Raw genomic sequence first — 26,537 nt, 5'->3', positions numbered from 1 at the left:
TTTCTTAAGTCACAGCTCATTAATTCACATCTCACATTCCAATTCCCCACCAATTTTCTTGTCATGATATTGAGATTTTATTTCTGTAGTTTGATTTTCTTTTTTTTAAAATCAGCCTTTTAAATGAGATTAAATGCATAGTAGTAAATTCTTAAATAGCCTGCAAAAATACATGTCAGTTAGTGGTCATTGAAGTAGTCTGCATCATCAGTATATTGGTTGCAAAATATCTCAGCTGAAATTCTGTTCATCCTAAGATGGCTGGCTCATAAATAACAATTTCTGTGGTGCTAATGGTTAAAGGGATGACACTCAAGCTTTATTTGCATCCTGGTATAAACTTTCAACTTGTAATAACATCATATCATAATTACATCAAAGGTAGTTAAAAAAGTACAGTGATATATATTTGACTTCAACATCATAAATAATAATTGTTAGAAAACTGGAAATGACATACTTTGAATAAAGGGAAAAATAGTTGCAAGATTTTTTTCCTGAATTTTACTTTGACTGTTGTCAGAGCCCTTTCAAATTCAACAAACTGGATAGATAAAAAAAATAAATTTCAAGACAGCCAGCCTCTGACTGGTGATTATTTTAGGATTTTCAGGATGGCATGATGTTAGCTGCCTTGGAAAAGTGTTTGTTCCATTTTATGGCACTGTACAGTGTTCTGAACAATGATAAATACATGAAACACTTTGTTTTATTTTAGAGCAATAAGATATTCAAAGCCTTCTCATAGTATTAAATACTTGGAACAGAACTGACTGCATGTGATGGGTGGGCACATGTTTTATCTTTTGTTTAGAGACTATTTTTTTTTTAATTTTTAAACCTCCATAAATTCTTTCTGTTTCCAAACCTTTTACTTACAATTTTTAGACAAATGGCAGAGTAGAAGTCACGGTTGTTTGGATGCTGTAATAACCCCTTTTATTTCAACATGGGGAGTTGAGATTTTTTTTAAATGTTTTTTTCTTACTTTCAAAAAATCTTAATAATGCAGTAGTATGGTAATCAAAAAAAAAAAAGCTAGGTTTTGAATAAATTTGATTTTTTAATGTAGTTGATTAGATGTAACATTACAATCACAACATTCTAAAAAAATCTTCAGTATTTTATTGAGTTCAATACTATATATATGACTGCGTGTGTGTATTTTAACCTACAATCTGTCAAAAAGCAAAAGGTTTTTTTATATTTACTCCTTCTTTTTGGTCCTTTATGTAAATGCTTCTTAAATATACTGAGAGTCCTTGAGAATTTCAAGCTGGATGAACTTTGAGCTCAAATTACTTTTCTGAGTTTATTTGTTAAACAATTATTTTGCATCCTTAAATGATGGGATCTTGTGATCCATATGCTGGCATTCCCTTGAGTCCCAGCAGGGAGCAAAGCAATGTGTCTAATATTTAAACATGGTGAAGTGAAGTTTCTTAGAAGCTTATTGTCTCAATCCTGTGAGATTTGCCAATTACTCTGTTGAGTCAGTCCAATGCAACAATTCCAAATGTCATTTAATAATGATCAAACAATTTAAGTGGAAGTCAGCTTCGTACAACGTGAATGTCAAACATTTACACAGTACAACCACAGCTCTTTCAGTAAAACAAACTTAATTTGTTACAGAGTAATACTCCCCTCTCTATTGTGTGTGTATTGAACCATGTGTAGGCACATTCTGGTATGGTTATCACTGGCTTGGAGATTGGTTAGTTGTCTCAGGTTTTCCCAACAGGCCATTTTTATGTAGTCCTTGCTCCTTTCTACAAAGGGAGAAAAGAAGGGAGAAAGCATATAATTTAGCTTTTATTCTTATATTAATATATTTTGCAAAAGATCGTTATAGATGACTTTTCAAGCAAACTTAGGGAACTGACTCAGGAGTTTCTTCCTTCCAGTGTTATTCAAGCAGTCTTTGTAACAGCTTTTTTACACATTAATGCATTTTATGCAAAAGTGTGCTTGAGGATAACTCTTGGGTGATGTTGGGTTCACCTGCTTTAACGGGGAATGTACATTTGCCAGGAGATCAGAATAATAGCGTGTGCAGATCTTATGTGATCTGGTTAGAGTATATACAGACAAAGAGATCTGCAACCACTCCTGGCTAGGATCTGCATGAAATGGGTAAAATAATTAACCTCCATTCTCTGCTTACCACTCCTCAAAATTGTTATCTTTTAAGATACATTTAGATTTAGACAGTAAAAGGAGTTTAGGACTGAAAAATCTTCTCTCCTGTCCCTCATGTTTTTTGAAGTGATGTGCATCCTGTTCACCAATTTTCCATTACGTTGTTCTCCTTGTCGCCTGCAGATCACCTCTGTGTGCACTGTCTGCCTCTCCCTCTGTGTATGGGAAAAGCACATTTCTCTTTGCCTGGTTGAGGTTTCTTAGCAGTGAGTTAACAAAAGCCAGTTATGCTATGCTGCCAGCCCTAATTCTTCCTCCTCCTGTCTGAAAGCCCCTCTGGCTTTCCACAGATGCCAGCCAAGATAAAATTATCTATGTTTGGATGTCAGGAAGGCACCATGGATATCTACGTGACTCCTTAGCATCTGACTCTATATGGCAGTTTAGCAAATTTAACTTTCAGAAGAATGAGGTGTTACACAAATGTTTAATGTTTACATTTATATGGGGTGATTTTTTTTTCACGCTGTGCTTGGAAATGGAGTTCAGGGTGTTGCTGATGTATTGGCCTTCCTAGTCTGGCTTTCTAGAGTTTTGACCTATGCTTACAAGCTGAGTGAGTGCTTGAACACCTTCCCATCCCCTGGTAAAAGCTCTCATCATAACCTAGTGTGGGACTGGGCATGTTCTTCTGTATGAATCATAGAATCACAGAATATGCTGAGATTGACGGGACCCATCGGGATCATCAAGTCCAACTCCTGGCCCTATGCAGGACTCCCCAGAAATCACACCATGTGCTTGATAGCATTGTCCAGCAGTTTTTAAACTCTCAGGCTTGTTGTTGTGACCACTTCCCTGGGGACCCTATTCTGGTGTTCAACCACCCTCTGGGTGAAAAACTTTTTCCTGATATCTAACCTAATGGAGTGGGGAAGGCAGTGACGTGAACTGAGAAAATCTTATCCTTGTGTTTAACTGACAGTGTAGATGCTACTAAACTGATTGGCTTGACTCTAGAGAACAGCATTTGGTTTTGTTCCCCACTGAGCAGTAAGATTTGTCCTCCATCTCTGAATCAGCCAAACTGGCTTTAAAATGCATGGTCTTTTATGCTCTTTTCTCCCTGCATGAATCCAGTGAAATGCAGCTGCTCTGGTTTTGGTTCAAGTCAGCCGCAGAAAAATGTCAAATCTTTTGACGAGTTCTTAGCAATGTTGATGTGGATTTAAATGCTATCAAGCAGTGAGAACAAATGTATTTTTAGATACCCCTGTCAAGTGTAACATTGATGCATCCAATCAGTTCATTGTCATAAGTGCCCTTTGATTTATGTGGAGTGTTTTCCACATAACTTTCTTGGTGACCTTTTAGAGGAAAGACAAAATGGGAAATAACCTGAAGAAATGCCCAGTCAGCTTTTGGGAGACTTGCACTTGATGTTATGTCATGGTCATACACAACCATGTTTAGAGCTAAACAGCAGTGACTTACCACACTGCCACATTGGAGGTGTAAGTCAGGAGGTTCTCTGAAAACACTGCAAAAGGTGCACAGTCCAGGCATACATTTGCTTCCCTGCTGAGGCTGGTGAAAGCGCTGGGATCTGCTGTGGCAGCTCAAGAGCTGAGAGAGGGACCTGCTGCAGGCCTTCCTATCTCTTGTTGTTTCTGAAAGGCAAAAAATGACACACAGGCAACCTTGGTACTGAATAGAGCTGCACTGGTGTGGCTCTGCAAGTCTGCTAGCTTTAAGGAAATAGGTCACCTGAAGTACCTGCTCTGCAGCTCTTACCATCCTTTGTTACTTTTAAAATCTGGGTGACCTTTAGCTGTGTGGTACGAGTGAACATACAGTGTTCAGAAAGGCTTAAAGTTTGAATCTGAGTTTCTTGCCTGCAATCTACTTTTTCTGAAGGCAGAAATACAGAAGCCTCCATTTAAAAATAGGATTTGACACAAAACCTGGCAAGAGCATGGTTAGGATTACATATTGAGAGATGAATTTATTTAACCTGAGGGCAGCAAGAGAGGATTACATATTTTAATCCCCTCCATTTCCCTAATGACTGTACAGAGTGCTGACACTTGCTTGGATTGGAGAAGATGACCTGCACACAGAAGTGATTAGTGTGTAAGGTGAATTTTTTTTTTTAACACCTCCTACTGAAAACAAAGTGCTTTCTCACAAAACAAAGCACATTTTGCATGGCCCTCATATGAAATCAGAGTCACTGTCACTCAAGTGGGACATGCAGTTTATAAATTGGTCTCAGATTGTGAAATTTGGGACCTATCTTCTCAAGGGTGGTGCTTTTCAATGTTCTTGCAAGTGAGATGACTTAACTACATAGAAAATGCATTTCGGTAAGAATTGTGGTTTAACATTTCAGCATAGCTAGGTACTTGGCTGCTGATCTTGAGATGTTAACTTCAGCTATCTAATTTTTATAACACACTTGTCAGTTCGGTTTTCCGTGGGAATTCTTACATGATAGAAAAATGAATGTACAGATGAGGCAAAACATTGCTGTAAATTATTAGGTGTTTATTTTGGAGAGGCAAACAAATTTTGGCATGTTTCCAAATAAAATGTGGGTTTTTTTCATTATTTATTTCTTTTTTTCATTGTCATCACAATTTCATTTTTGTGCAACAGGTTTTTTTTCATTAAAAGATAAGCCCTGAATAGGGATACCCTTTTGGGCTGAGTACTGTTGTCTTAATAAGCATATTTCCTATACAAACATCTGCAATGAAAAATTTACTTTCTTATCAGTCATCATTTGCTTGAATTGAAAATCACTAAGAAAATAATTTTTGTTTTTTGATATTTAATCGAGAATTATGCACTTGAGGGGTAGATTATACAGGTGACTCCTAATTTTTAAACTACAGGTTTACTAAATTTCTGTGGGTATGGAAAAAGGTTGAAGAAAAAAAACCAATAATATCTCTTTAAGTTATTCCAGTATAATTTAACTCATATCTCTAATTTCTCTATGAATGTAAATGTCATGTAAATGTGAAAACTATCAACTTCTTTAAAGAAGCTAACTTTGATTTTGGTATTAAACTATGCTATCTGCTTTGTTATTTTCTTCATGACACCAACAGAATGGGAATGTCCCACAGCATGGCTGCAGCCATGGTTTCCATATGTTATTGTAAGGGGATAGCTGTTGTGGGACTGGAGTCAGTGTCTTGCGATGCTCTTCCACAGCTTTTCTTATTCTCCTCATCACAGTGTCAAACAAGGGCTCAGTGTCAGCTGACAGAGGATTTGCCTCAGACGGATCTTGTGAGAGATTGAACAGCAGTGGAGGGTCGTGATGGGTTACACCATCACCAAAACATGGGCAAATTCCTCTTCTGAAACAGGCTCCAGAGGCTTCTGGTTGGAATACTGGAGTAGCATAATGAGCTTTCCACACGGTGCCACCTGTCACGGAAGAAGCACATTTGAACATCTTAATGGCATTAGGAATTGGGAGGGGTGGGGGATGTGTCGTGAAAGTTTGGTTCACGTTTAAGTGATCTGCTGCGTCATTCCTAGGGCAAGCTTATGTCACACATGGGGCAGGGGTCTTGTAGAAGCTGTCAGGATTAAGATGTTCTTTGTGGCTTATGGGAACACCTTGGCTCTGGGTACATGCTGGGCCCTATACAGTACATGAATGGTTACCCTAATATTTTAAATAGAGGGAGTCTGACACTTTCTTGTGTCCCTTTAAAAATCTACAAGCCTCTTGGGGAGGGAAAATGGAGAATGCAGTCTCCAATTTCTGGCTGCAAGTACTTGTAGGTGGTTCTTCTGCTGCCTCTGTATATCTGAGTGAAGAAGTACACCTGGGCAGAAATTCATCACAGTTTATTTCCATGCTCATGTTCCAGCACACTTTTAAACAGGGTGGTAATTGCAGGCCAAGAAAACAGTAAAATCTGGAGTCTAGTTTTTAAGTTAACATGATGAAGGCAGGTCGTTCACAGCTTTAGGGTTTGCACATCATCAGGCTCTTGTACTGGCCACAGGATAAGCACAGGTCTGTGACTTGCAATGAAAAAATGGCAAATGGCTAGGACTAAATCTGAATGCAGCTCATCAGCACACTTTACTTCCTCCTCCTTTTTCCCCTATTCCTCACCCCACATTTAGAATACAGTACACTGAATTCAGAGGCAATTCTGTGCCCGGCAAGAAGACAGCAATTAGGTACTATGTCTTAAAAAAGGAGACAAGAAGAAAGGGAACATTTAACACTTGGAGCCACTTCTCTGATCCAGTGACCACAAATAGCTGATAACTGCATTGTCCCTACATGGAATTTTCTTTTTACTTCAATGGAATTAGCTGAAATTTCCTTCCTTTCTTCTCTTAAAGATGTTCTTTAAAGCCTGCAGCTTTATTCTTTGGTCTCTATCTTGTCACTACTACTGGAACACTATTTTGTTAATAAATAAAATTTTAAAACTTCTGAAAAGGTGAGGGGAAACAAATAACAGATATTAAGGGTCAGGTAATATTTTAGCTTAAAAGATCTAGTGGCTAGTTGGCTGTATATCTATTTATTTTCACCCTGTGGTTTCCACATCCTGTTTAAGCTATGCTTCTGCACTTCTGTGGAGGGATGACATCTCAATGGTTCTGAAATGTTTTGGCATAATAATTCTGTAACATTTCTAAATGTTAGATATCTCCATTTCTGAAATTGTGAGAGAAAGGATGATGAAGGTTGATTGGGCTCGCTTTCTGATGGCTTACTAAGGACAGAGAGATACTCCTTAGGTCTGTTTGAGTGTGTGCTTTGCTGCTGGCTGGATGAGCTCCATGTCCTTCAGCTTATCCCTGTCTTGTAACTAAAAGAACGTTTGTCTCGTGACAAATATGCAAGCATCCTCTTGGATATCAGGGTTCCCAGAGCCCTCTTGGATATCAGGGTTCCCAGAGCATGGGATTTGGGTCTTATGTTTGTCAGTCAGGTAGCACAGATACTTGCTACAAGGAGTTAAATAAGCACTTTTTGGGACAGGTATTTTTTCTGAGTATCTGGCTTAGTTGGAGTGCTGTTGAGATATTGGCAAAATAACCATTTATTAGGTAAATACGATATGGAGAGGCTTATCTAGCTCTACATAGGAATTTATGTGATCAATGTTCAGAAAAAAACTAACTAGTCATTCTTTTCCATAAATAATTGGGCTGAATTCCTTATATACTGTATGAAAATTTGGAGTACTGAGTGTAGAGTGTCTGATGCTGCTAAATTTTAACATTCACTTTTCATGGCTGCAAATAATTACTGGAAATGCAGAGTGAGAGACAGCCAGGTCCTTGTTAGTTCACTTTGAAGGATACAGAGAGGCCGATTGTAATTAACCTGTGTTGGTGAGCTGAGCAGACAATTGGGTTACAGAAGGATAAAAGAAAAAAAAAAGGTGGTAGAAATCAATGCTGATAAAAGCAGTGGGAGTTGCACTCATCTCCAAGAGGCAAACGGGGTATGCAATTTTCTATTGACGTAGCTCTGATAGAATCAGAAGGTGCATGTGAATTTTAGGGCAACATGTTAATTTAATATGTCCAAGGGAAAGGAAACCTGCTGCTTCAGTACAAACATCTCTCAACCCCATCTGGTAACAATCAATCAGTTTAATGAGCAGAAAGAAATGTACTGTCACTAATAAGACTTATTGTGCTGGGGTAAAGGAAAGGACTCTTTTACTTATAAACAAAGGATTCTTCTGGCTTCAGTGAAGGGCTTAAAGGATGGATCCTGCCTGGGTGACATCAAAATACAATGGCTTCATATCTAGGCTGACCAACAGACAGATGTAAATGGACACTAAATACATAATATTAGTGTGATTTACTTACAGATGAGCTGAAACTCTCTAAATAGTCCGTCAGCCCAGTCAGAAGAAATGGCAGTTGGAACAAAGAATCAAAATTTATACCTTGGTTGAAAGCTGAGCCACATATTTGATTAGCTAGTCTTTCATATGCAGAACATTGCATTGTTTTTAGGACCCTTGCCATAAGCAGTTGAGGTTCAATGGGAAAAACTGTAGAAAGGCATGCATAGGAAATCTAGCTGTGCATGTGGCTTCATAGGAACATGAACTGCCACAAAATACATCTTGCATCTGCATAAGTATGCGTAGCTACTTATGTAGAACTTATATAGCTTAGAAGAACTAGTGATGAAAGCTGGGTGAGGAGAATAGCAGTCCTTCAACTTGAAAAGCAGCTCTTCAAATGCATAGCTTGAGTGGAATATGTATTTAGCCTTTCAGTAGGGAAATGGGGCATGACTCATCTAGCAGGAGTTTTCTCCAGGAGTCCGGCGGTCAGACACAGCTTTCTCTGCCCAGAAACTTTGTTTCCAGAAAAAAAATGTGTGTTAAAAGGAAACAGAGATCTCTAAGAATGGTGACTGATTTAGAGACATAGGAGATTTGAGTTTCTGACTGCTGTTCTGCTCTAGGTAATGTGAACAGGTGACTGTGCTTGGGGTTAGATTGTAGAATCATAGGATTGTTTAGATTAGAAGAGACCCTTAAGATGATCATGTCCAGCACTGCCAAGTCCAACACTAACCCATGTCCACAAGTGCCACACCTACACGTCTTTTAAATACCTCCAGGGATGGTGACAAAAACACTTCCCTGGGTGGCCTGCTCCAATGCTTAACAAACCTTTTCATGAAGAAATTTTTTCTAATATCCAGTATAAACCTCCCCTGGAGCAACCTGAGGCCATTTCCCTTTGTCCGCTAACATTACTTGGGAGAAGAGACTGATGTGATGAAGCCTGGACCTACTGGTAGTTTTGGCGTGGGGCCAACTTGCCACCAGTCTGTCAGGTGAACTGATCTCTTGCATCTCCACTGGCGGCTCTAAGAGCTGTGCTCTCATAGTCAGTCTCTTAACTCACTGTATCTGCTGTGTCCTGGGTGCATGGGGAGGGAGGTTCAAATCGGCAGCCCTGAGGTTTCTGCCAGGCATGGGCAGAAAAATGCCCCCGTCTGCTCACACCTCCGGCCAGGATCCCAGGGTGCGTGCTCCAGGTCATGAGCAGCTACAGTGCTTTGGGAACGAAGCCACTGCACTGGGGGGCTGACGGCGCTCCCTCTGCTCTCCCACAGCTGTAGGTGGCCTTTAATACGGGGCACCTCGAGATGCGAAAACGAAACACGAAGCAGCTGGCTGCGCTGAAGGGCCGGGAGGTTAGGTTTTAATTTATTTTGTTTCGTTTTGCTGTTCAAACCCTCCTCGCCACAGGCCTCTCCGCCGCCCGGCAGGCCGGCTGTGGCGGCCGCCGGTGCCGCGCTGCCCCCTGGCGGCGCCTTTGTTCCCCGCCCGCCCGCCCCGCCCGGCCCGGCCCCCCCCGCTGCTGCCCGGAGCCCGCGGGGCCGGGCGGGGGGATAACCCCTGACCAAAACTGATGGCCTAAAGTGCTAGGTTATGGGCTTGGCTCAGCTAATCATAGAACCACAGAAACGTTTGGGTTGGAAGGGACATTAAAGATCGTCTGGTTCCAGCGTTGGGTTCTTGTTGAAAGTTCAGTAAAGCATTACAGCTGCAGTCAGCTTGTCTAATGCCACAGCTGAAAAACATGAAACAAATAAGATAGGACTAATAAAAAGAAACCAAATACTGCTTGGGATAAAGACCTTGAATGCACGGTTCCTTTTGCTTCAATCCTACACTAAAGTTGATCCTGCATGCTTATGCGTCCAAAGTGATACAAACACTGCAACGAAATGGGGATTCTTGAAGCTATGCTTCCCAGGAAGCAAACCCCTTCATCTCAGGCAAGGCAGGACAGCTAACAATGAGGCCATTCTGCACTTTGCAGAAGAACTGAGAATTTGAGACAATAAACTTACTCCAGATATATGTATGCATATTTTTACATGACACTCTCTTGGGAGCTAGAGATCATTACGTGGTCTGTGATTTGCTGGAGGGGGATGTTGATACTCACTGTCCTTCTGGTGCCACCGCACTGCGTGCAGAAACACACCGCAGTAGTGAAACATGAACTCGTGCCCGGAGTGTCGAACTGTCCCACGCAGCAGAGGCAGCAAAGTGCGCCCATCGATTACCCTGAGGGAGAGAACCGGAGTCACCAGACTGCTTAAGGATTTCAGTCTGCAGCTGGAGCACGAGCACAACTCGCTCTATGTATGCAGCATTAGAATTTCAAGCGTCATCTCTCAGCGAAGGTACTTTTTAGCTAATGAGCCCTGAGATTTTTAATTGTGTGAATGGGTGGAGATCAGGAATTAGCACTTACTAGCAGTTTTTGCAAATACAGCTAGTTTACACGTCCTGCCTGCGGAGATAAGTCACCACTGCTGTAATTTTCCTGGAAGTAGGTGATAAGCACAGGTTAATTTTGCTACCTGAAATGGAAGTCACTGAAATAATTGACAGCTCTGTGAGGTTCAGGCTTTGTAGAAAAACAAACAAAAAAAAAGACACCTACTGAGTTGACTAAGAGTTGGTTAATTTACACGCTACCAGTACTTTTTTTGCTTTTTGCTGAAATGACTTAGCCACCTACGCTTTCTTCTGTTCTTTAGAGGAGGCTAACACAGATGCTAGAAGCTGTTTACTATTGAGGAAGCTACTTTGGTACCGGCAGAAAAATGCCGGTCATGTGCCATTTGCTCCACCTTCCCTACTTGTGAATAATCAGGCTTCCTAGGCTTCCTGTCCTTGTACTCTAACAGGACCAACCACCTTCGTGAAAATCTGCGGATTTTTGATTTAAAAAAAGTAAAATTAAAAAGGGTGGCTTTGGATGTGGGTTTTGTTTTGGTTTTTTGTTGTTGGTTTTTTTTTGTTGTTGTTTTTGTTTTTTTTTAACAGTCATCCTAGTGTCCCAAATCAACCAAATTACCTTTTGGTGATTAGAGGACTGAGATAGCTAAATGACCTTTGATGAAAGATACTGGTTTTTCCTTTGCCTTTTCCATACAAGCAGACAAGACAGGGAAGGCTATGCAGAACGTAAGTTAGAGAATTGCCTGGTTTAGAAACAATCAGAATTTAACCTGTGGCTGTCAGGATGCATGACTTAGGCAGTTTCTATCTAAATCAAGAAAGAGAAGCAAATATGGTTCATGAAGCCACCTCTGTACCTGTCCTGAGGCACTGCCCCTCCAGCTAAATGAACTACTGTAGGAAAAATGTCCATAAGGCTTGTAGGTTCATCAATAACTGTCCCTGCAGGCAACACTCCTGACCACTTAAATATTCCTGGAACACGGATTCCTCCTTCCCATCCTCCCATTCCTTTTCCACCTGTTAAAGAAGAGGAGGAAAGTTTAACAAAAAGATAAAAGAATAAGAGATACTAGATGTTCATTGTGCATGTATAATAAAAGGTTTTAAAATTTTTAGAATATTCACGTAACTTTAATGAAAACACACTAAATCCTCTAGAACAGTAGTGACTACATTGGAAATTCTCTTCTTCAAAAATAAGTCTTATTAACATCTTTATTTTACACTGCTTTCTTGGGTGGTACATATAATAACCCACTACTAAGCAGCATTTTTGGCAGAAGAGGAACAATTCCACCCTCTGATGCCTGAGAAGTCATTCTGACCCAGAGCTTAAGTTGAAGGTCATTTCAATTTAAGTATCTGAGAATACTCTCCACATTCCCTAAAAACATGCCCAAGAAAAAAATCTGTTAATAAAAATCAGTTAATAAAACGAATGAATTAATGAATTAATTAAATAATTAAGAGCAAAATCTGACTTGTCGATGGAATAGGGGTTGCAGCCCCACTTGGTGCCTGAGGAAGGGAAATCAGACGGGGCAAGCTTGATTGTCAAAGACAGCAGGAACATTACAAAATTAATTGCAGTTCTAGAGGGCAGCAACGGGAATTAGGATAATATTTGATTGCCCTGCAGGAGAATACAGTCCCAGGGAGGCTCTGAGGTGGTCCCAAATGGAAGAGTGTAGAACCCATGCATTAAATAGGGGAGTGCTCTGAATATGGTGCAGTGACAAAGACTTTCCACCTGCATTTCTGTTGAAATTGTCTTGAGGTAATACAAAGAGTTTTTCTTAACTTGGTTTCTCTTGCATTCCTCTGGTCTTCTAAATTCTTTTCTCCATGCAGTCTCTCTTACAAGTCAAAAAATTCATTGAATAGTATTTCAAAGTGAGAACCATTAACTAATTACAGATATAAGTTACAGATGTCAAGGATGGGAATATTAATGAAACAGTGTGGTTCAAAGTCAGAACTCCAAGTGAAGGATCCAGTTAGAAAACAAAAATTGCAAAAGGATTGAGCTCAGGTACCTATATGACCTTTTCTCTGTTATTCCTCCTATCAAAGGCAGAAATGACAAACTGTGGCTGGAAAGTGTTGTAGGAAAACTGGTGAACAAAGCTTGAAGGCAGCTGATTAGCTCAGCTAATAAATCAGCAGCTGAGTGGTAGCTTACATTAGCCCCAGGCTTTGCTAAGTAATACTGTATCTTGCTACAAAGGAGGTGTGCTAATAGTTACAACTGAGAGGCAAGCTTCCCAGAGCTTGGATTTAAAGGCTGACAAGGTGTCATGATGGAAAACAAACACGGCAAGTCCAAGTGCTTCTGCGATAATCTTTGTGCTATGTAAAATAGTGGTATCTCATGCTTTGTTAATCAGCAGAAGCTCTTCTCATTATTTGGATGTATGGCTTATTTGTCTTCTTGTTTTCAATATGCTGTTTCAAATAGCAGCAGTGAGTTTTACAGATATTTATTAATTAAACTGTATTTTTTAATCTTACTAGTTAGTTTCAGTGGGATGTCCCCTGTTCTGCCATGTGTGGATATAAATGGGAATGCTTTTCTGTTATTGATATCTAAACTGATATTGTATCTTCTTTTGCCTTCTCTCTAAGCAGGCATGATTTCATCACTGTCCTCTCATACTGAAATCTCTAATGACATTTACCTTTCCTGTCTGGCCTCTCCTGTTACTAATGTACTTGTGTTCAGCTGGTAGAAGTGAATTCATTAGATTAGATTCTAAACTATTCAAATGTGTCTGTTGGCCTTTTTGCAACTGTTACTGGTATGGAAACTTCATATCAAGAAATAAAGGCTCATTTTGCATTTAGGACTGTTCCTAGATGGATCCCAGCTGTATCAAACATTGCTTGTGTGGCCCATCAAGTAACTTGCTACTAGACAGTGTGCACTGTCATGCTTAGCAAGGTCAAGGTGCACACAACTCTTCTTCCATAGGGAAATAAGTGAGGGGTTCAGCTTTCAGACTTCATTATACAGTAAGTGCCAATCTGTGCAAGCTGTCACAGTAGCTTTTCAAGGCTTAACATTCTGGAGGGGGCACATGCAAGAGGTATCATAGATCTTCATTTCAGATCTATAATCCAAGATTGTAATACCAGCATATAGTTTATTAAATTTAATCTGTCTGAATGTATTTTAATCTATCATTTTCTTTTTAAGAGGAAGTCTTATGCATGTACACACTACCAAAATTTTACCTTTATAGATCCCATTCCATCCACCCAACTGAGAATTTCTTCTGTGAGCCTCTAAGGATCCTCCATGATCAGATGCAAAATAAATTAATGTGGTATTCTTCAAACTTTCTTTGTCAATAACATTCAGAAGCCTTCCTATAAACAAAGCATAGCATCATAATTACATCAGGAGATGCACTCAGATTTTCTAGGTCTTGACTCAAAATTCAGTGAAGACTGAGTCTTTCCGTTTACCTGAATGAGTTCTGTTATTATCTACCACATTCAATGCAAAGAGACCTCAATAAATAAGAGAGATGGGCAATCACCAGTAGTATGAAGTTTAACAGTGGAAAGTGCCAGATTCTGCACCTGGGATGGGGCAACCCTGGTTGTGTGTATAGACTAGGGAATGAGAAGCTGGAGCAAAGTGCTGCAGAAAGAGACCTGGAGGTCCTGGTCAGTCGCAAGGTGAATGAGAGTCAGCAGTGCCCTGGCAGCCAGGAGGGCCAACCATGTCTGAGGGGGCATCAGGCAAAGCATCACCAGCTGGTCGAGGGAGGGGATTGTCCCGCTCTGCTCTGCACTGGTGTGGCCTCACCTTGAATATTGTGTGCAGTTTTGGGCACCACAGTATAAGAAAGATATTAAACTATCAGAGAGTGTCCAAAGAAGGGCAGTGAAGATAATGAAGCCGTGTGAAGAGCAGCTGAGGTCACTTGGTCTGTTCAGCCTGGAGAAGAGGAAACTGAGGGGAGACCTAATTGCAGTCTTCAACGTTCTTACAAGAGGAAGGTGGAGGGGCAAGTACCAACCTGTTCACTCTTGTGACCAGTGACAGAACTCGAGGAAACGGCATGAAGCAGAGTCAGGGGAGGTTTAGGTTAGACATCAGGAAAACGTTTTTCAACCAGAGGGTTGTTGGGCGCTGGAACTCCCCAAGGGCCTGGTTATAGCACCAAGCCTGTCTGAGTTCAAAAACTATTTGGACAATGCTCTCAGGCATGCAGTGTGATTCTTGGGGTGTCCTATGCAGGGCCAGGAGTTGAAGTTGGTGATCCTGATGGGTCCCTTCCAACTCAGAATATTCTATAATTCTATGAAATAATAATATCCCAACAAAAAGCAGATGAATGTTTATAAAATTTGTTTGTAGTGTCTGTAAAACCAGGAAAATAAAAATTACCACCAACTGGAAAATCATTTAAATGATTGACCCTTTTATTCAAACTACTCAGAATACTCAGTCAGCTTTATTCTGTAAATTCTCTGAGTCGAGGAATATGCTGAGTAGGTAGCCTCAAACATCTTGAAAAGCTTAAATAATAGTGCTGCCTTGATTAGTAGCCATAGTAAACTGCCGTGTCTCACCAGGAACTGAGCAGGGACTCTGAGACCAGGCTACATACTATCAACCAAAATCATCTCCTGATAGCAGTGATAAAAACCTTGTGGACTGTAATTCAAACCTAATTTAATAAGGAATGGTTTTGTACTGATAACATCAAATGTTTATACAGAATGTGATTTATCTTAGATTGGTTGTCCTCATCACCTTCTGCATCAAGTATATTTGCCAAGAACAGCTTCCATAGCTATAGAAGCAGCAGCAAAAGGTGAACTGCACGAGGAAAAAGCATAATGTAATATTTAGCATCAGCACCACTTACATCTTCTAAGACCAGACAGAGATGCAGAAATGTCATAATTTTGATTAACAGCATGATCAAGGACATATTTGATTATATGTCTGCATTTAACACTTCAGCACAGGAGTGTGTCAATTAAAAAAGATAAAGAACAAATCCTTACAAAGAAAGTTTAAGCTTTCATCTTAAGAAAGAAAAAAAAGAAGTGTGGTTATGGTATGGCAATCTTTGAAACCAACTGTGTATCTGAGGCATGATTTTTACATGTGCAAAAAGGGAGTCTGGCGATCACTCCTTTAAGTTCTTTTCCACATTCAAATAAATGAAGAATTTTCTTCAAGACCAACACTTACCCACCATCCAATCCATCTCCTCTACATTATCTCCATATAGGCCATGCCTGCTTCTTCCTTGAAACTTCTCTGTAGTAGTGAGAGGGGTGTGAACATGTAAAAGGGAAACGAAGAGAAGAAATGGTCTATGCTTGTTTCTGAAATAAAAGAAAACAAGGGTCATTTCTCTTCAAACTGTCACTCAAAGCAAAATATAACAGTGGTATTGTACTTATTATCTCAATAAATATTATTATTGTGATCTAAACAAATTTTTTTTTATTTTGACATCTTTTCGCTTTTGGGGTTTTGGGAGACAGAGGGGTTTAACACATTCTGAAAGACGTTTGTTCTGTATCCAGATCAAAACAGTAATGAGCCCTTTCTTTTTCATGTTCCAAATTAGATATGCTAGAACATTAAATAAGCAACTAGGAAAAGTTGTAGCCAAAAGACTGACACAATCTCAGAGGCGAAGAGAATAGGACTTGCTTGCCTAAACTTAAACATGGATGTATGTCACTGAACATTTGAAGAATCCTCATGGAAGAGGCAGATATGACACTGTACCCACAGTGAAACCATGATCCCTTAAACATCAGGCCAGGTAGGATATCCTAGGAACCTAAGATTACCTATACTCAAAGTTTTACAGAAGGAATATATTTTACCTCCAATTCCCTTGAGAAAACAAACACACAACCCCAAAACCCTGACAGAAAGAGGTCTTTTTCAAGGATGTTCCCAGACTTAACACATGAATAATTTAAAGACTTAGTGGTTTGTTCAATTCCAATTGAGGTTACTGGTAGAAATGAAGGACACTTGTCAGAAAAAAAACCCAAACACGAAACTAAACAAAACTCACTATCACTCTTCTACTTGTAAAATATTAACTTCATATGACACTTTCTATAACAGTCCATTTACCAGTCTAAGACCATTTTTCTGTTCCTACTGACAGAAGGCACAGTCCTTGGCCAGGACCCCTTTGTATCAGCTGAACAAAATATAAACACCGGAATAATCATCTTCCCTTTCCCAAGGAACTGACCAGCGATGTTGTCATGGTTTAGGAATGGTGCTTTCCAGTTTAGTGCTCCCACTGAGACTCTCCAAACTACGCTGCTGCTTGCCTGCTTTCCCCCCTTTCTCTCTCCCCCCTGCAGCAGGCTGGAGAGGAGAATTGGAGGCACAAAAGGTAAAGGTCACAGGCTGAGACAAGAACAGTTTACCGGAAACAGCAATGAGATAACAAAATGAACAGTAACAGCAACAATATTAGTAACAAAAGTGTAGAAGAGAGACAAACGAGTGATTCACATGCAAAATGCTCAGAACTGGAGTTACCCGTTATCCCTCTGCCATGCTTACTTGACCGGGAGAGACACCGTCTCCCCATACCGCAATGATGTGAGGTGGTATAGAATAAACTCTGTATCCTTTTGCAGCCCCCTCCTGGGTGCTGCAAAAATTAACCCTGTCCTGACCAGAACCAGGGCAGATGTATAAGACAAAAGACAGCAGCTGGATGCTGACAGGTAGGAAAATGCCAGAAATTAACAAATTACTGGCCAGCATTAGGACAGAGAGTTCAGCATGCCAGCTACCCAACCTAGTGTTATATGACACAATAATGATATTATTGTTAAAACCCCTTAAAATGTGATACAATTTTTGTGGATTACCTTTTAATGAATGTAACTGCCTCTTTCAGCATATTAGAAGCAGTTCTGTTTAGGTTCATAGGTTGCTCAGTGATATCATGGTTTCTCATCAGGATACAGTTCCAGTACTTGGTGAAACCATAGCTGGAGAACCAGGAGAGGAAGTGAAGGAGACCACAGATGGCCAGACAGATGATTATTTTCCATTTTACTGGGAAAAAATTGGCAAGTTTTCCAATCACAAGAGTAAATACTGCAAGGGTGATCGTCTGTGTGTAAAGCCAATACGTATCTTGCAAAGACTTGGCCAGTTCAGGGTCGTCTGTGCCTTGACACTCATTCAAAAGGGTAAAAGGCATGCCATAAAAATAGTCAAAGCCATGATTTAAAGGATGGTGGCAGTGATCACGGCGGGTTTTGCAGTTCACACCCATATGCCACTTCCCTGAAAATATAAAATAAAGATCTGAAATCCAACATCATGACTCCTGGGTGTACCAGCCTGTATTTCTAAGGGGTTGGCTGTAACCCTCAGTTAAGGTGCAGCTGAGGGAGGAGCTGGTGTGGAATGGGAATAGATTCAAGGAGTGACAATGCATTGGCACTTTATCTGTCTAGAACAGCTGCTTCTCCTCGCCTATCAGTTTAAATTCCATGTAGGGCAATGGCCCAGCTTAGACACATCCTTGAATAAGAACAAATAAGGTTTCAATAGTTGGTGCTTCTTATTTTTCACATGATGGAGTAGCCGTGCATTAACAGGTAACATGGTGGGGAGAAACTGAAGACATCCTTGTGTCAAAAGAAACAGCTAAGTGCAAAAATATGAAATATTTTACACACAATTTCTATCTGACCTTCATAATCTTGGAACAAATTTCAGGAAGAAGACGTATGTATTGGCTCTGTGTGGCCATACTCATCCTAAAATGAGTAGCAGAAATGGGCCATTCCAATTATCCAGTACAATTGGATATATCAGAATATGTAATACAGTGATAATGAACCTTAATTAAGTCATATTACAGAGCAGTGTAATTATCCTGACATTGAAGGACAGACAGTCTATAACCATGGGCTTAGGAGCTATTACCTAGACAAATTACTTCTGAGAACTGCTGACCACTCCTGCACTTGTGTACATGAATATAGTTTACAGTATAAGCTACATCAGACTGCAGTGAGCAGGGTGTGAAGTCAGTACATCACCGAGACTTGCTTCAATTTAGGAACTAAATGACACCTCAGTGTGCAGAGCTTAGCAGAGGTGTGAAAAGCACAGTAATTACAACTAAGCACAACACACCTTTGACTACATCAAAAGGAGTTTAAAAAGGAGAGATGCTTGAAACACACAGCCTTTAATTGCTCTTCAGTCAAAATTAGCAAAGAGTTAACAAGATTTTCTTTTTTCAGACTTGTATTTTGAGCCCCGGCCCACTGAAGTAAATGGGATTCTTTGGGCTTTTTTTGTAAGGGTTTCCTTTTGCAGAAATAAAGGGACTTTCAGCATCCTAACTGTGATAATAAGCAGGATGCTTAAATAACAGAAAATCTTGCCACCAGGTATCACAGAATGGGTAAGGTTGAAAGGGACCACAGTGGGTCATCTGGTCCGACCTCCCTGCTCAAGGAGGGTTGTCCTGGCACATCGCGCAGGATTACGTCCAGACAGTTCTTAAATATCTCCAGTGAGGGTAGGTCCACAGCCTCTCTGGGAAATCTCTTCCAGTGCACAGTCACCCTCACAGTAAAGAAGTTCTTCTTATTTTCAAGTGGAACTTCCTGTGCACCTGTTTCTGCCCATTGCCTCTTGTCTTACTGCTTGGCAGCACTGAGTAGAGCCTGGATCCTTCCTCTTGACACCGTCCCTTCAGATACTTCTACATATTGATGAGGTCCTCTCTCAGTTGTCTCTTCTCAAGGCTGAACAGGCCCAGCTACCTCAGCCTTTCCTCATAAGACAAATGCTTCAGTCCCCTAATTATCTTCATTACTGATGGATAAGTCAAACAATACTGGGCCCAGTATTGACCCTTGGGGACACCACTAGTGACAGGCTTCTAACTACACCCTGTGACACTGATTACAACCCTCCAGGATCTACTGTTCAGCCAGTTCTCAATCCATCTCACTGTCCACTCATCCAGTCCATGCTGAGTTTGCCTATGAGGATGTTGTGAGAGACAGTGTCAAAAACCTTGCTGAAGTCAATAAAATTAAGACTACTGTGCTGAAGTTGATACAATTAAGACTACTGGTGTCTCAGTACCAACCAGCAGACAATATTTTTCTTCTCTAATAGATCAGTAAGAATCTCTGTTGTTTCATCCTAAAGCAATCTGGACTGGGCAAACAAGATTCTTTCCTTTGAATTTACTTCCATTTGCAGTGTGAATTTATATATTCCATATATTCTCATTTTGGATCTATCAGATATGCTTTACTGACATTGGGACTTGTGGATAGCATTCTAAAAACCCTGCTGATTTTGAAAGTTGTGCATACAAGAAAATCTAGTTTAACTGATCCTAGACATTTTGCAAAAAAGAAATGTATGTACAGAATCAGCCTAATTTGAATAATAAGCAATTAAAAGGTGACAAGTTGCTCTGTCTCATACCTACAAGTGCTGTAGAATAACCTTGCTGCTGCAGTATTCTGGCAAAAGTAGTTTCATTTGGTGGAAGCCCCCCAGAACACCCGTTCCAAAAGAGGACCCGCTGTTGAGTGCTGGAGGCCATGCCTACAGAGGAATAACAGTCTTTAAAACAAAACAAGCCAGATTTCAGATTTTCAGTCTGCTCAGAATGTGCTTTCTAATGAATGGGACTCAGTTGTCTAAGCCTAGTGCCTTTTTATAAGCCACTTAGTATGATGTGGGATATTCTGATCAGCCTCCAGAATTATGTCTCTTCCAAGTCCCATGTCATTATATGCTACTCCAATGCAGATGCCTCAGCTATGCTGGGGTGTCTACAAGTGGCAGGAAGACAGCTATGTTTGGACATTAGGCAACATCTTACAATCGAAGTTCTATCAAAATATAATGTTAAAAAAAAAGAAAATAAGTTTTTTATAGAACAAAAGGTTTACAGAGTCAGGGGGACACACTTCTGAAGTGCACAGTTCATGATTACCTTTCTTCTTAAGCAAATCAGAATCACATCAGAGGTGCTGCACTGATTACTACTGCCATATGTGGTGGCTGAAGTTTTCTGTCATAAATTTACATGGCTGAAGTAAATTGGTTTTAAAACATTATAACTGAGAACTATTCCACAGTATGACGCATTTCACTGTGAAAAAAATTGCCAGGATATTAAAAATATTACATTTAATATAATCTTAATACCACTAAACAGGCAGCATTTGCATAATTTTCTTCTTCATTTTTCTGTCTGTAGGTGCTTTGTGCTGTTTAGATTTTCATCCATTTAGCCACATTAAATGTGCTTTATGTGGGCATTTTCCCACAGAAATCAATCATTACTCATCTCTATTTTTTCCCATCTCACTGAAACTCCAAATCCCAAGATTAACTAGTCTTTAAAAATTGTTTGTTTAAGGGGATTTTTAATATCAATACTGACTAGATTAACTACATCAAACCATTAGAGAGTGGTCCAACCTGATCTGATGGGGTATCTGCCAGTCAGGAAAGCAGCTCTGCTTGGAGTACAGACAGCAGCTGCAGCAATGTGCTGATTAAGTCTCACTCCTTCCTTTGCCAAGCCATCAATGTTAGGAGTCCTAAAGAGAAAAATCCCATCTCTGATAAAAGCATATTACACAGAAGTTCATGGTATCCCACTCCTCTTAGTTTTGTGGAGAACATCACCATCAAATTTACAAAAATCTGTTTACCTACAACTCAACTAGAAAAGCTCTGTGTTATATATATTTTTGAGACACCTTGTCTCCTTAGAAATTAATTTTCCATGGATACGTATGGTTTTATTAATAACTAAAAAAAGGGGGAGGGGGAGGAAGAGAAGGTATTTCAGGTCTGTCTCATATCAAAATCTCATACAGCATAGGGAAAAAGAGTCTGTTAATAGATACAGGAAAACACAATATCCAAGACTATAACAGGCTAGAGCAAAGATAGGATATCTCTACAATCATTCTCTCAATCAATCTACATGCAGATTGATAACTGCACTAGGGATAAATATATCACATAGTCTAAGCTGTCTAAATGCCTAAAATGCCTAGTCTAAGTTGTCCTAAAATGCCTACTAAAGTTGTTAACTGATATTAAATTCTAATCTCAGTTCTTCATCTCCCTGGAGTTGTGGAAATTTGTACATTATACACATGCCTGACAAGTACACTGCACAGGCATAACTGCAAAGTTTTAAGTCCAAGAAAGTTTTTCAAGCATGCCTGTATAATTTTGACTAGAGTAGAAATTACTGTAGAACAACTATTTTGTACGTAGGTTGAAAAGAAGTGTATCTAATCAGTTAATACTGAATTTTTTAATACTGTCATCAGTTCTTTTTTTGCTTAACTTCACCAGGAAGGGATAAGTTATTTCATACCTTATTGTATCATTGCCGTAGCAACCCACATCTCCAATACCAAGATCATCAGCCAGTATCAGCAAAAAATTAGGTTTTGAAGGACTTGATACACAGGTTCTTGGAAACAAGCATAAAATTAGCCAAATGTTTAAATAGCTCCTGAAAGTAAAAGTAAAGAGGTAATATTACAAAAAAACAGCTTTAAGCTTTACAACGGACTTCAAACTATTATTCTTAAAGTTTTATGGGGACTCGGTATAGTCAAACAGCAACTAAATACTGCCAGTAGATGGAGCTCCTGAATATTTAAAAAAGTCCTTGATCTTTCTATCATCAGTAATTTTTTAAATTATTATGATTTTTATATTATTGATTTATTTATTATTGTTATTTATTCGCACAGAAATTTTGTGTCTGCATTTCTTTATCGACATATACACTGATCTCAGCGGATGTTCCCAGTAGATTGAGTGGTTAGATACTTGCAAGTGTCCTGAGGCACTCCTTGCACAGGGGTGTGGGATGGTCCTGTTAAGGCTCCTGGAATGAGTGGGACAGGAGCATGAAGGTAACTGGTGTGAAGTCATGCTGGTCATTATGGCAATGGCTTGACTATTGCATCTACTGCACCCATTCCTACATACAGTGTTTGAAAAGTGCTCCTTAAGCCATGGGACCATCTGCAAAATCTAGGTGCAGCAACAAGCTTAAACTTGATTATCTTCCTAAGATATATCCCTAAGAATATCTCCATACATGTTTTAGTTGCTCAAGGTGTTTGCAGTCAGAAGCTTACAGATACCCACATGCTAGAACATATCTTCTGAGTTCATTAATAGATACTACAATGTGTTAAATGCGTAGTAAGTACTAGTACTAATACATAGTAAGTACAGTAAGTCCTATACTACATATTATACATACTCCTAAACCTCTGTGTTTTATAAAAGTAGGGTAAAAGGTCTTGAAATACCAATAAATCCAAACCTGTATTAGCTACTCTTAGATCCTCAATGAGTTGTGGCAGGAGTGGCAGGGAGAAAGTAGAGATTTGTTTACATTTTCTTAAGAACAACACCTAAAACCAAGAAAGACTCTCAGTGAATGTTTTTCTTACCATTGTTTTCCCTGATAAACTTTGTAGTTTTCCCTTGTATGAAACAGGTCCATAATTGGTCATATGACTTCTGGTGAAAAAGCAAAAAAAAATCAGAGCCCAGCAGTTCCAGTGATCTTGCACGCAGTTCCTCAAGATCTGGCCTGTTTCCAACTGCTGATAACTCCAGGAGGACTTGTGGGAATTTGGAAAGAAGGCTAAATATTAATGACTTTAAAAAAGTGCCAAAGGTGCCTATTACACAATACACACACAGAAATGTTGGTGTTCACCAAAAGGAAGGTTTTCACCATTTTACAAATGAGGTAGTGGTAAGTAAAACTAGTATCTCACTTTCTACTTAACCTCAGATCAACTTTAAGGAAAATAATCTAACCTTTACTGTGAGATTAGAAAATACAAAAAATACATCAAATAAAAAGCCATACTGGAAACTAATATTTGCAGTGTAATTCTTAGAGAAGGGACTGTAATGTTTTCATGTTTAGATGCCATCTAGTACATTCAAAGAGGTGTTTATCTCTGAATGTTACTAAAAACTATCTGTAAACATAAATATCTTTATTTCCTTAAAGAACTCCAAAGCTTAATGCCATTTATAAATTTAATTTGCTGGGTTTTCTACCTGCCAACTCTATGAACTCAACCTTTAAAAATCTGGAAATAATCATTCAGTTTCTAAATATTTATTTTTGTCTCACAAGGCAAACTTTACGAGTGGAAGTGATTTTCTATGCTTGCTGAAAGAGAGAGCACACTCTTTTTCTCTTTGGAAAAAGAATGGCTTGGGAAATGCGCTCCTTTTCCATGTGAATGGCCTAAGGGATCTTCAGAAAACATTGCACTGGAATTGTGCAAACAGTCATGCAGAAGTACATGGTAAACTGGCTCCACCGAGGACTGGTACATGCTCTCCTTCGTGGTGTACATTGTGCTAAATTAGATATGCTATTCATTCCCTCATTGTGAAAAGGGATAGAAAAATCTGAAATATCCTATCCATGCAAAATCCCTGCTTTTCAACCCTTCTTTCCATTTCAAAACAGAACAAGAACAAAGGTGTCGTCAGCTGTATTAAGGAACAGATTGAAAGTAATTATAATATTTACTTTCTATAACAACTCAAAACCCATTTGTAAACAGTCACTTCTAAACACAGAGAACTGAAAAGTTTCATCTGGACTAATGAAAGACTTGTGGGTTTTTTTTCCTCCAAAAATCAGCAGGAAAATATAGTATTTTCTGAGAATGTTTTTTCTGCCCTTTTAGTATATAACAGTGTTCTTGAATGTCTAAGGAATACTAAACTGGCCAGACCAGAGTATAATCCTCCCTGTACATTTCAAAGGATGAACCATAAGATTAAAAAATTGCAGATATTGTTATTTTGACCAGGAGAACAGTATTAAAAGAGTCAGAACCTGGAGTCCATTGATGATTTGTCCAAGTAACATCTAGATGCTTGTTTGGCTATGGCTGAGACAATATGGGAAATAAAAAACCAAAACCAAAACCAATACCACCACCAAAAAAATACAAAAAGCCCAAAAAAAACCCCCCCAAAACCCCAAAGAAAACCACAAAGAAAACCACAAACCCACCAAAAGAAAAAAACCCAAGTAAACAACAACCCTCCCCCCCAACAATAAAACAAACAAACACAGAAACAAACAGAAAAAAAAGTCAAGAAAAACCCAACAAACTTGATTGCTGTCAGTTACAGAATTTTCTGTAGCGCTGATGTTTCCCTTTGCAGTTGGCAAGATCTTGAAAGACATTACTGACAGTTCATCTTCCCTGCCCAGTGGCTGAGTCAGAGATTAATGGAGAAGCAGCAAGACCTCTCTGACCCTATGCAGTGACTGTTTGAAGCAAGACTGTACTGCGGATGCAGATGCCTGAAGCCCAATATTGTGCTTTGAAAAGCAAAGGACTAATTACTAGGATCTCAAATCTTTTTGAGATGGCAGCGTAGTAGTGTTTCATTATCACAGCCTGACTGCAGTTCCCCTGAAACCCCGATGAACTGTGGTCCTACAGGACAGAGCTGGGGTGATGATCAGGCAAGTGCATGACGGCATTAACATGTGAGAATAAAGAATGAGCAATGGCTCTGGTCATCATCTATAGTGGTGATATCTTTAAGATGCTTTAACAATTGTGGCAGAGCTCTGCCTTTCCAGCAACTGTTAGACAGCATTGCATTTAAAGAGCTTGTGGTACATGATTAAGCTAAAACTATTGCAATGAAAATGTTCTCAGTCTATAGCAAGCAGTGGAGGATCATCATACCCCTTGTGAGTTGTAGTGGAGCAAAAGAACCAGACAGATCTGAACATTTAAGAAATCCCTTGAGTTTCCAGGGAGTTGATAAGGTTTCAAAGCGGCTACAATAGCTCTGCTGCTGTACACATTCTCCCCCAGGTTCTTGCACCATAGCCAGCTGGTCACAGCGCGCGTGTCAGTATTTAGACAGAGACTTTGTACAGCCCCTCAGGAAAACTGTGAACTTCGAACCAGGGAGGTGCACTGGTGGTATTAAAAAGATACTTTGATCTAATACCATTGGCTGTGGCAATGATTTACTGCAAACCATTTTAGGAGCATTGCTATTACTGAAGGAGTAGAAGAAGTACCACACATTAAACAACCCCCCCAATTTAAATACGTGTATTCACATTTCTCTGTTAGGTTCTGATTCCTTCTGAAAATAGAGCTCTTACTGACAGTGCTACCATGTGATGAAGCCGGTACTGGGCTCTAGTTTTCCTTAGCTGTTAAATGAAAAAGCAACAGATTCATAAAACTAACAGCAGCTGCTAGAAATCAGAAATTTCTTAGAGAAATCCAAGAATGTGTCAGATAGTAATTCCCTCTGTAAGCCAGTAAGCCACGATAAATGATCATCAGGACTAATAAAAAAGGCCAACACCTTTTTACATGTGGAAAACAAACAAACCCTTGTCTCAGTTACTCTTTTTGTTCCGAAATCCCTCTTGCTCCTTGGTGTGCCGAGCAGTCCTGATCCTGTAAGAAGTGAGTGGGCAAAAGTGGGCTGGGACTTGCTCCTTTTCCTCTTGCTCTCCCTTCCCCCCGCCTCCAGCATGAACACCACCTGGGATCCCTGCCAGCAACAGTCAGCAAACTGGAACTGCTGTGCAGATTTGACATGAATTCCGGGCGGAGTACAAAGTCCTTATTCTTGAAATACTGGCATACTGCCTTTTCTAGATTTCCTATCCAGTTTATTTTGTGCATATTTGTATAAAGTCTCTCACTGCTCTATTTCAGTGCTTTAAAAGAGATGCTATGAATAATAGCAAGAGATACTATAAAGGGTTTTGGTTCTCCCACACAGCCTTTTCAGCCTTTGAGACGGGATAAAAGGATTGTCCTCCCTCTTTTCTTCTATCATGTTGTCTTTTTGTTTTTGTTGCATTTTCCAGAAAGGTAGACATACCTAAATTTTGTTTTCTTTCCCTACACCACAAAACTGAACATCTAGTCTTCACCCCCCTTCTTTCATGTCCTAACTCTGTTGTAATACATTTAACAGTTAAAAGGTCTTTAGCAACTACATGGTTGAGCTCCTTC

The 26,537-nt window shown here is 39.6% G+C and overlaps 1 protein-coding gene across 7 annotated transcripts; it reads right to left on the bottom strand.

Annotated features, from left to right (window-relative positions):
• Positions 1-3,740: 3,740 nt before the first annotated feature.
• Positions 3,741-26,003, bottom strand: LOC103767278 (arylsulfatase D). 7 transcript variants are annotated; one of them, XM_018071468.2, is made up of 12 exons: positions 25,903-26,003; positions 22,944-23,013; positions 22,313-22,506; positions 21,845-21,985; positions 20,929-21,050; positions 19,921-20,043; positions 17,319-17,742; positions 15,652-15,788; positions 13,671-13,805; positions 11,291-11,453; positions 10,129-10,250; positions 3,741-5,583 (listed from the first exon to the last, which is right to left on the bottom strand). In XM_018071468.2, the coding sequence occupies exons 2-12, from the start codon at positions 23,004-23,006 to the stop codon at positions 5,213-5,215; spliced, it is 1,995 nt and encodes a 664-aa protein (XP_017926957.2). In that variant the 5' UTR covers positions 23,007-23,013; positions 25,903-26,003; the 3' UTR covers positions 3,741-5,212. The 7 variants fall into 7 exon arrangements, with proteins under 7 accessions (XP_017926957.2, XP_017926960.2, XP_017926958.2 ...); XM_018071471.2 differs by having other exon boundaries at positions 22,944-23,010; positions 25,876-25,941; XM_018071469.2 differs by lacking the exon at positions 25,903-26,003 and adding an exon at positions 24,665-24,756.
• Positions 26,004-26,537: the final 534 nt, after the last annotated feature.

The sequence above is a fragment of the Manacus vitellinus genome, unplaced genomic scaffold (genome assembly GCF_001715985.3).
Source record: "Manacus vitellinus isolate BGI_N305 unplaced genomic scaffold, ASM171598v3 scaffold_2_pilon, whole genome shotgun sequence".
Taxonomy (NCBI): Eukaryota; Metazoa; Chordata; class Aves; order Passeriformes; family Pipridae; genus Manacus; species Manacus vitellinus.
Note: the sequence above shows the minus strand (reverse complement) of the source record. Positions and strands in the feature narration are given on the sequence as shown.

Coding starts and splice junctions, on each gene's coding strand:
- LOC103767278 (XM_018071468.2), bottom strand. CDS start 23,006: ATGACCAATTATGGACCTGTTTCATACAAGGGAAAACTACAAAGTTTA. Junction 17,743..19,920: donor TTATTCTACAGCACTTGTAG/GTATGAGACAGA, acceptor TTATATTTTCAG/GGAAGTGGCATATGGGTGTG. Junction 13,806..15,651: donor GGAGATGGATTGGATGGTGG/GTAAGTGTTGGT, acceptor CTTTGTTTATAG/GAAGGCTTCTGAATGTTATT.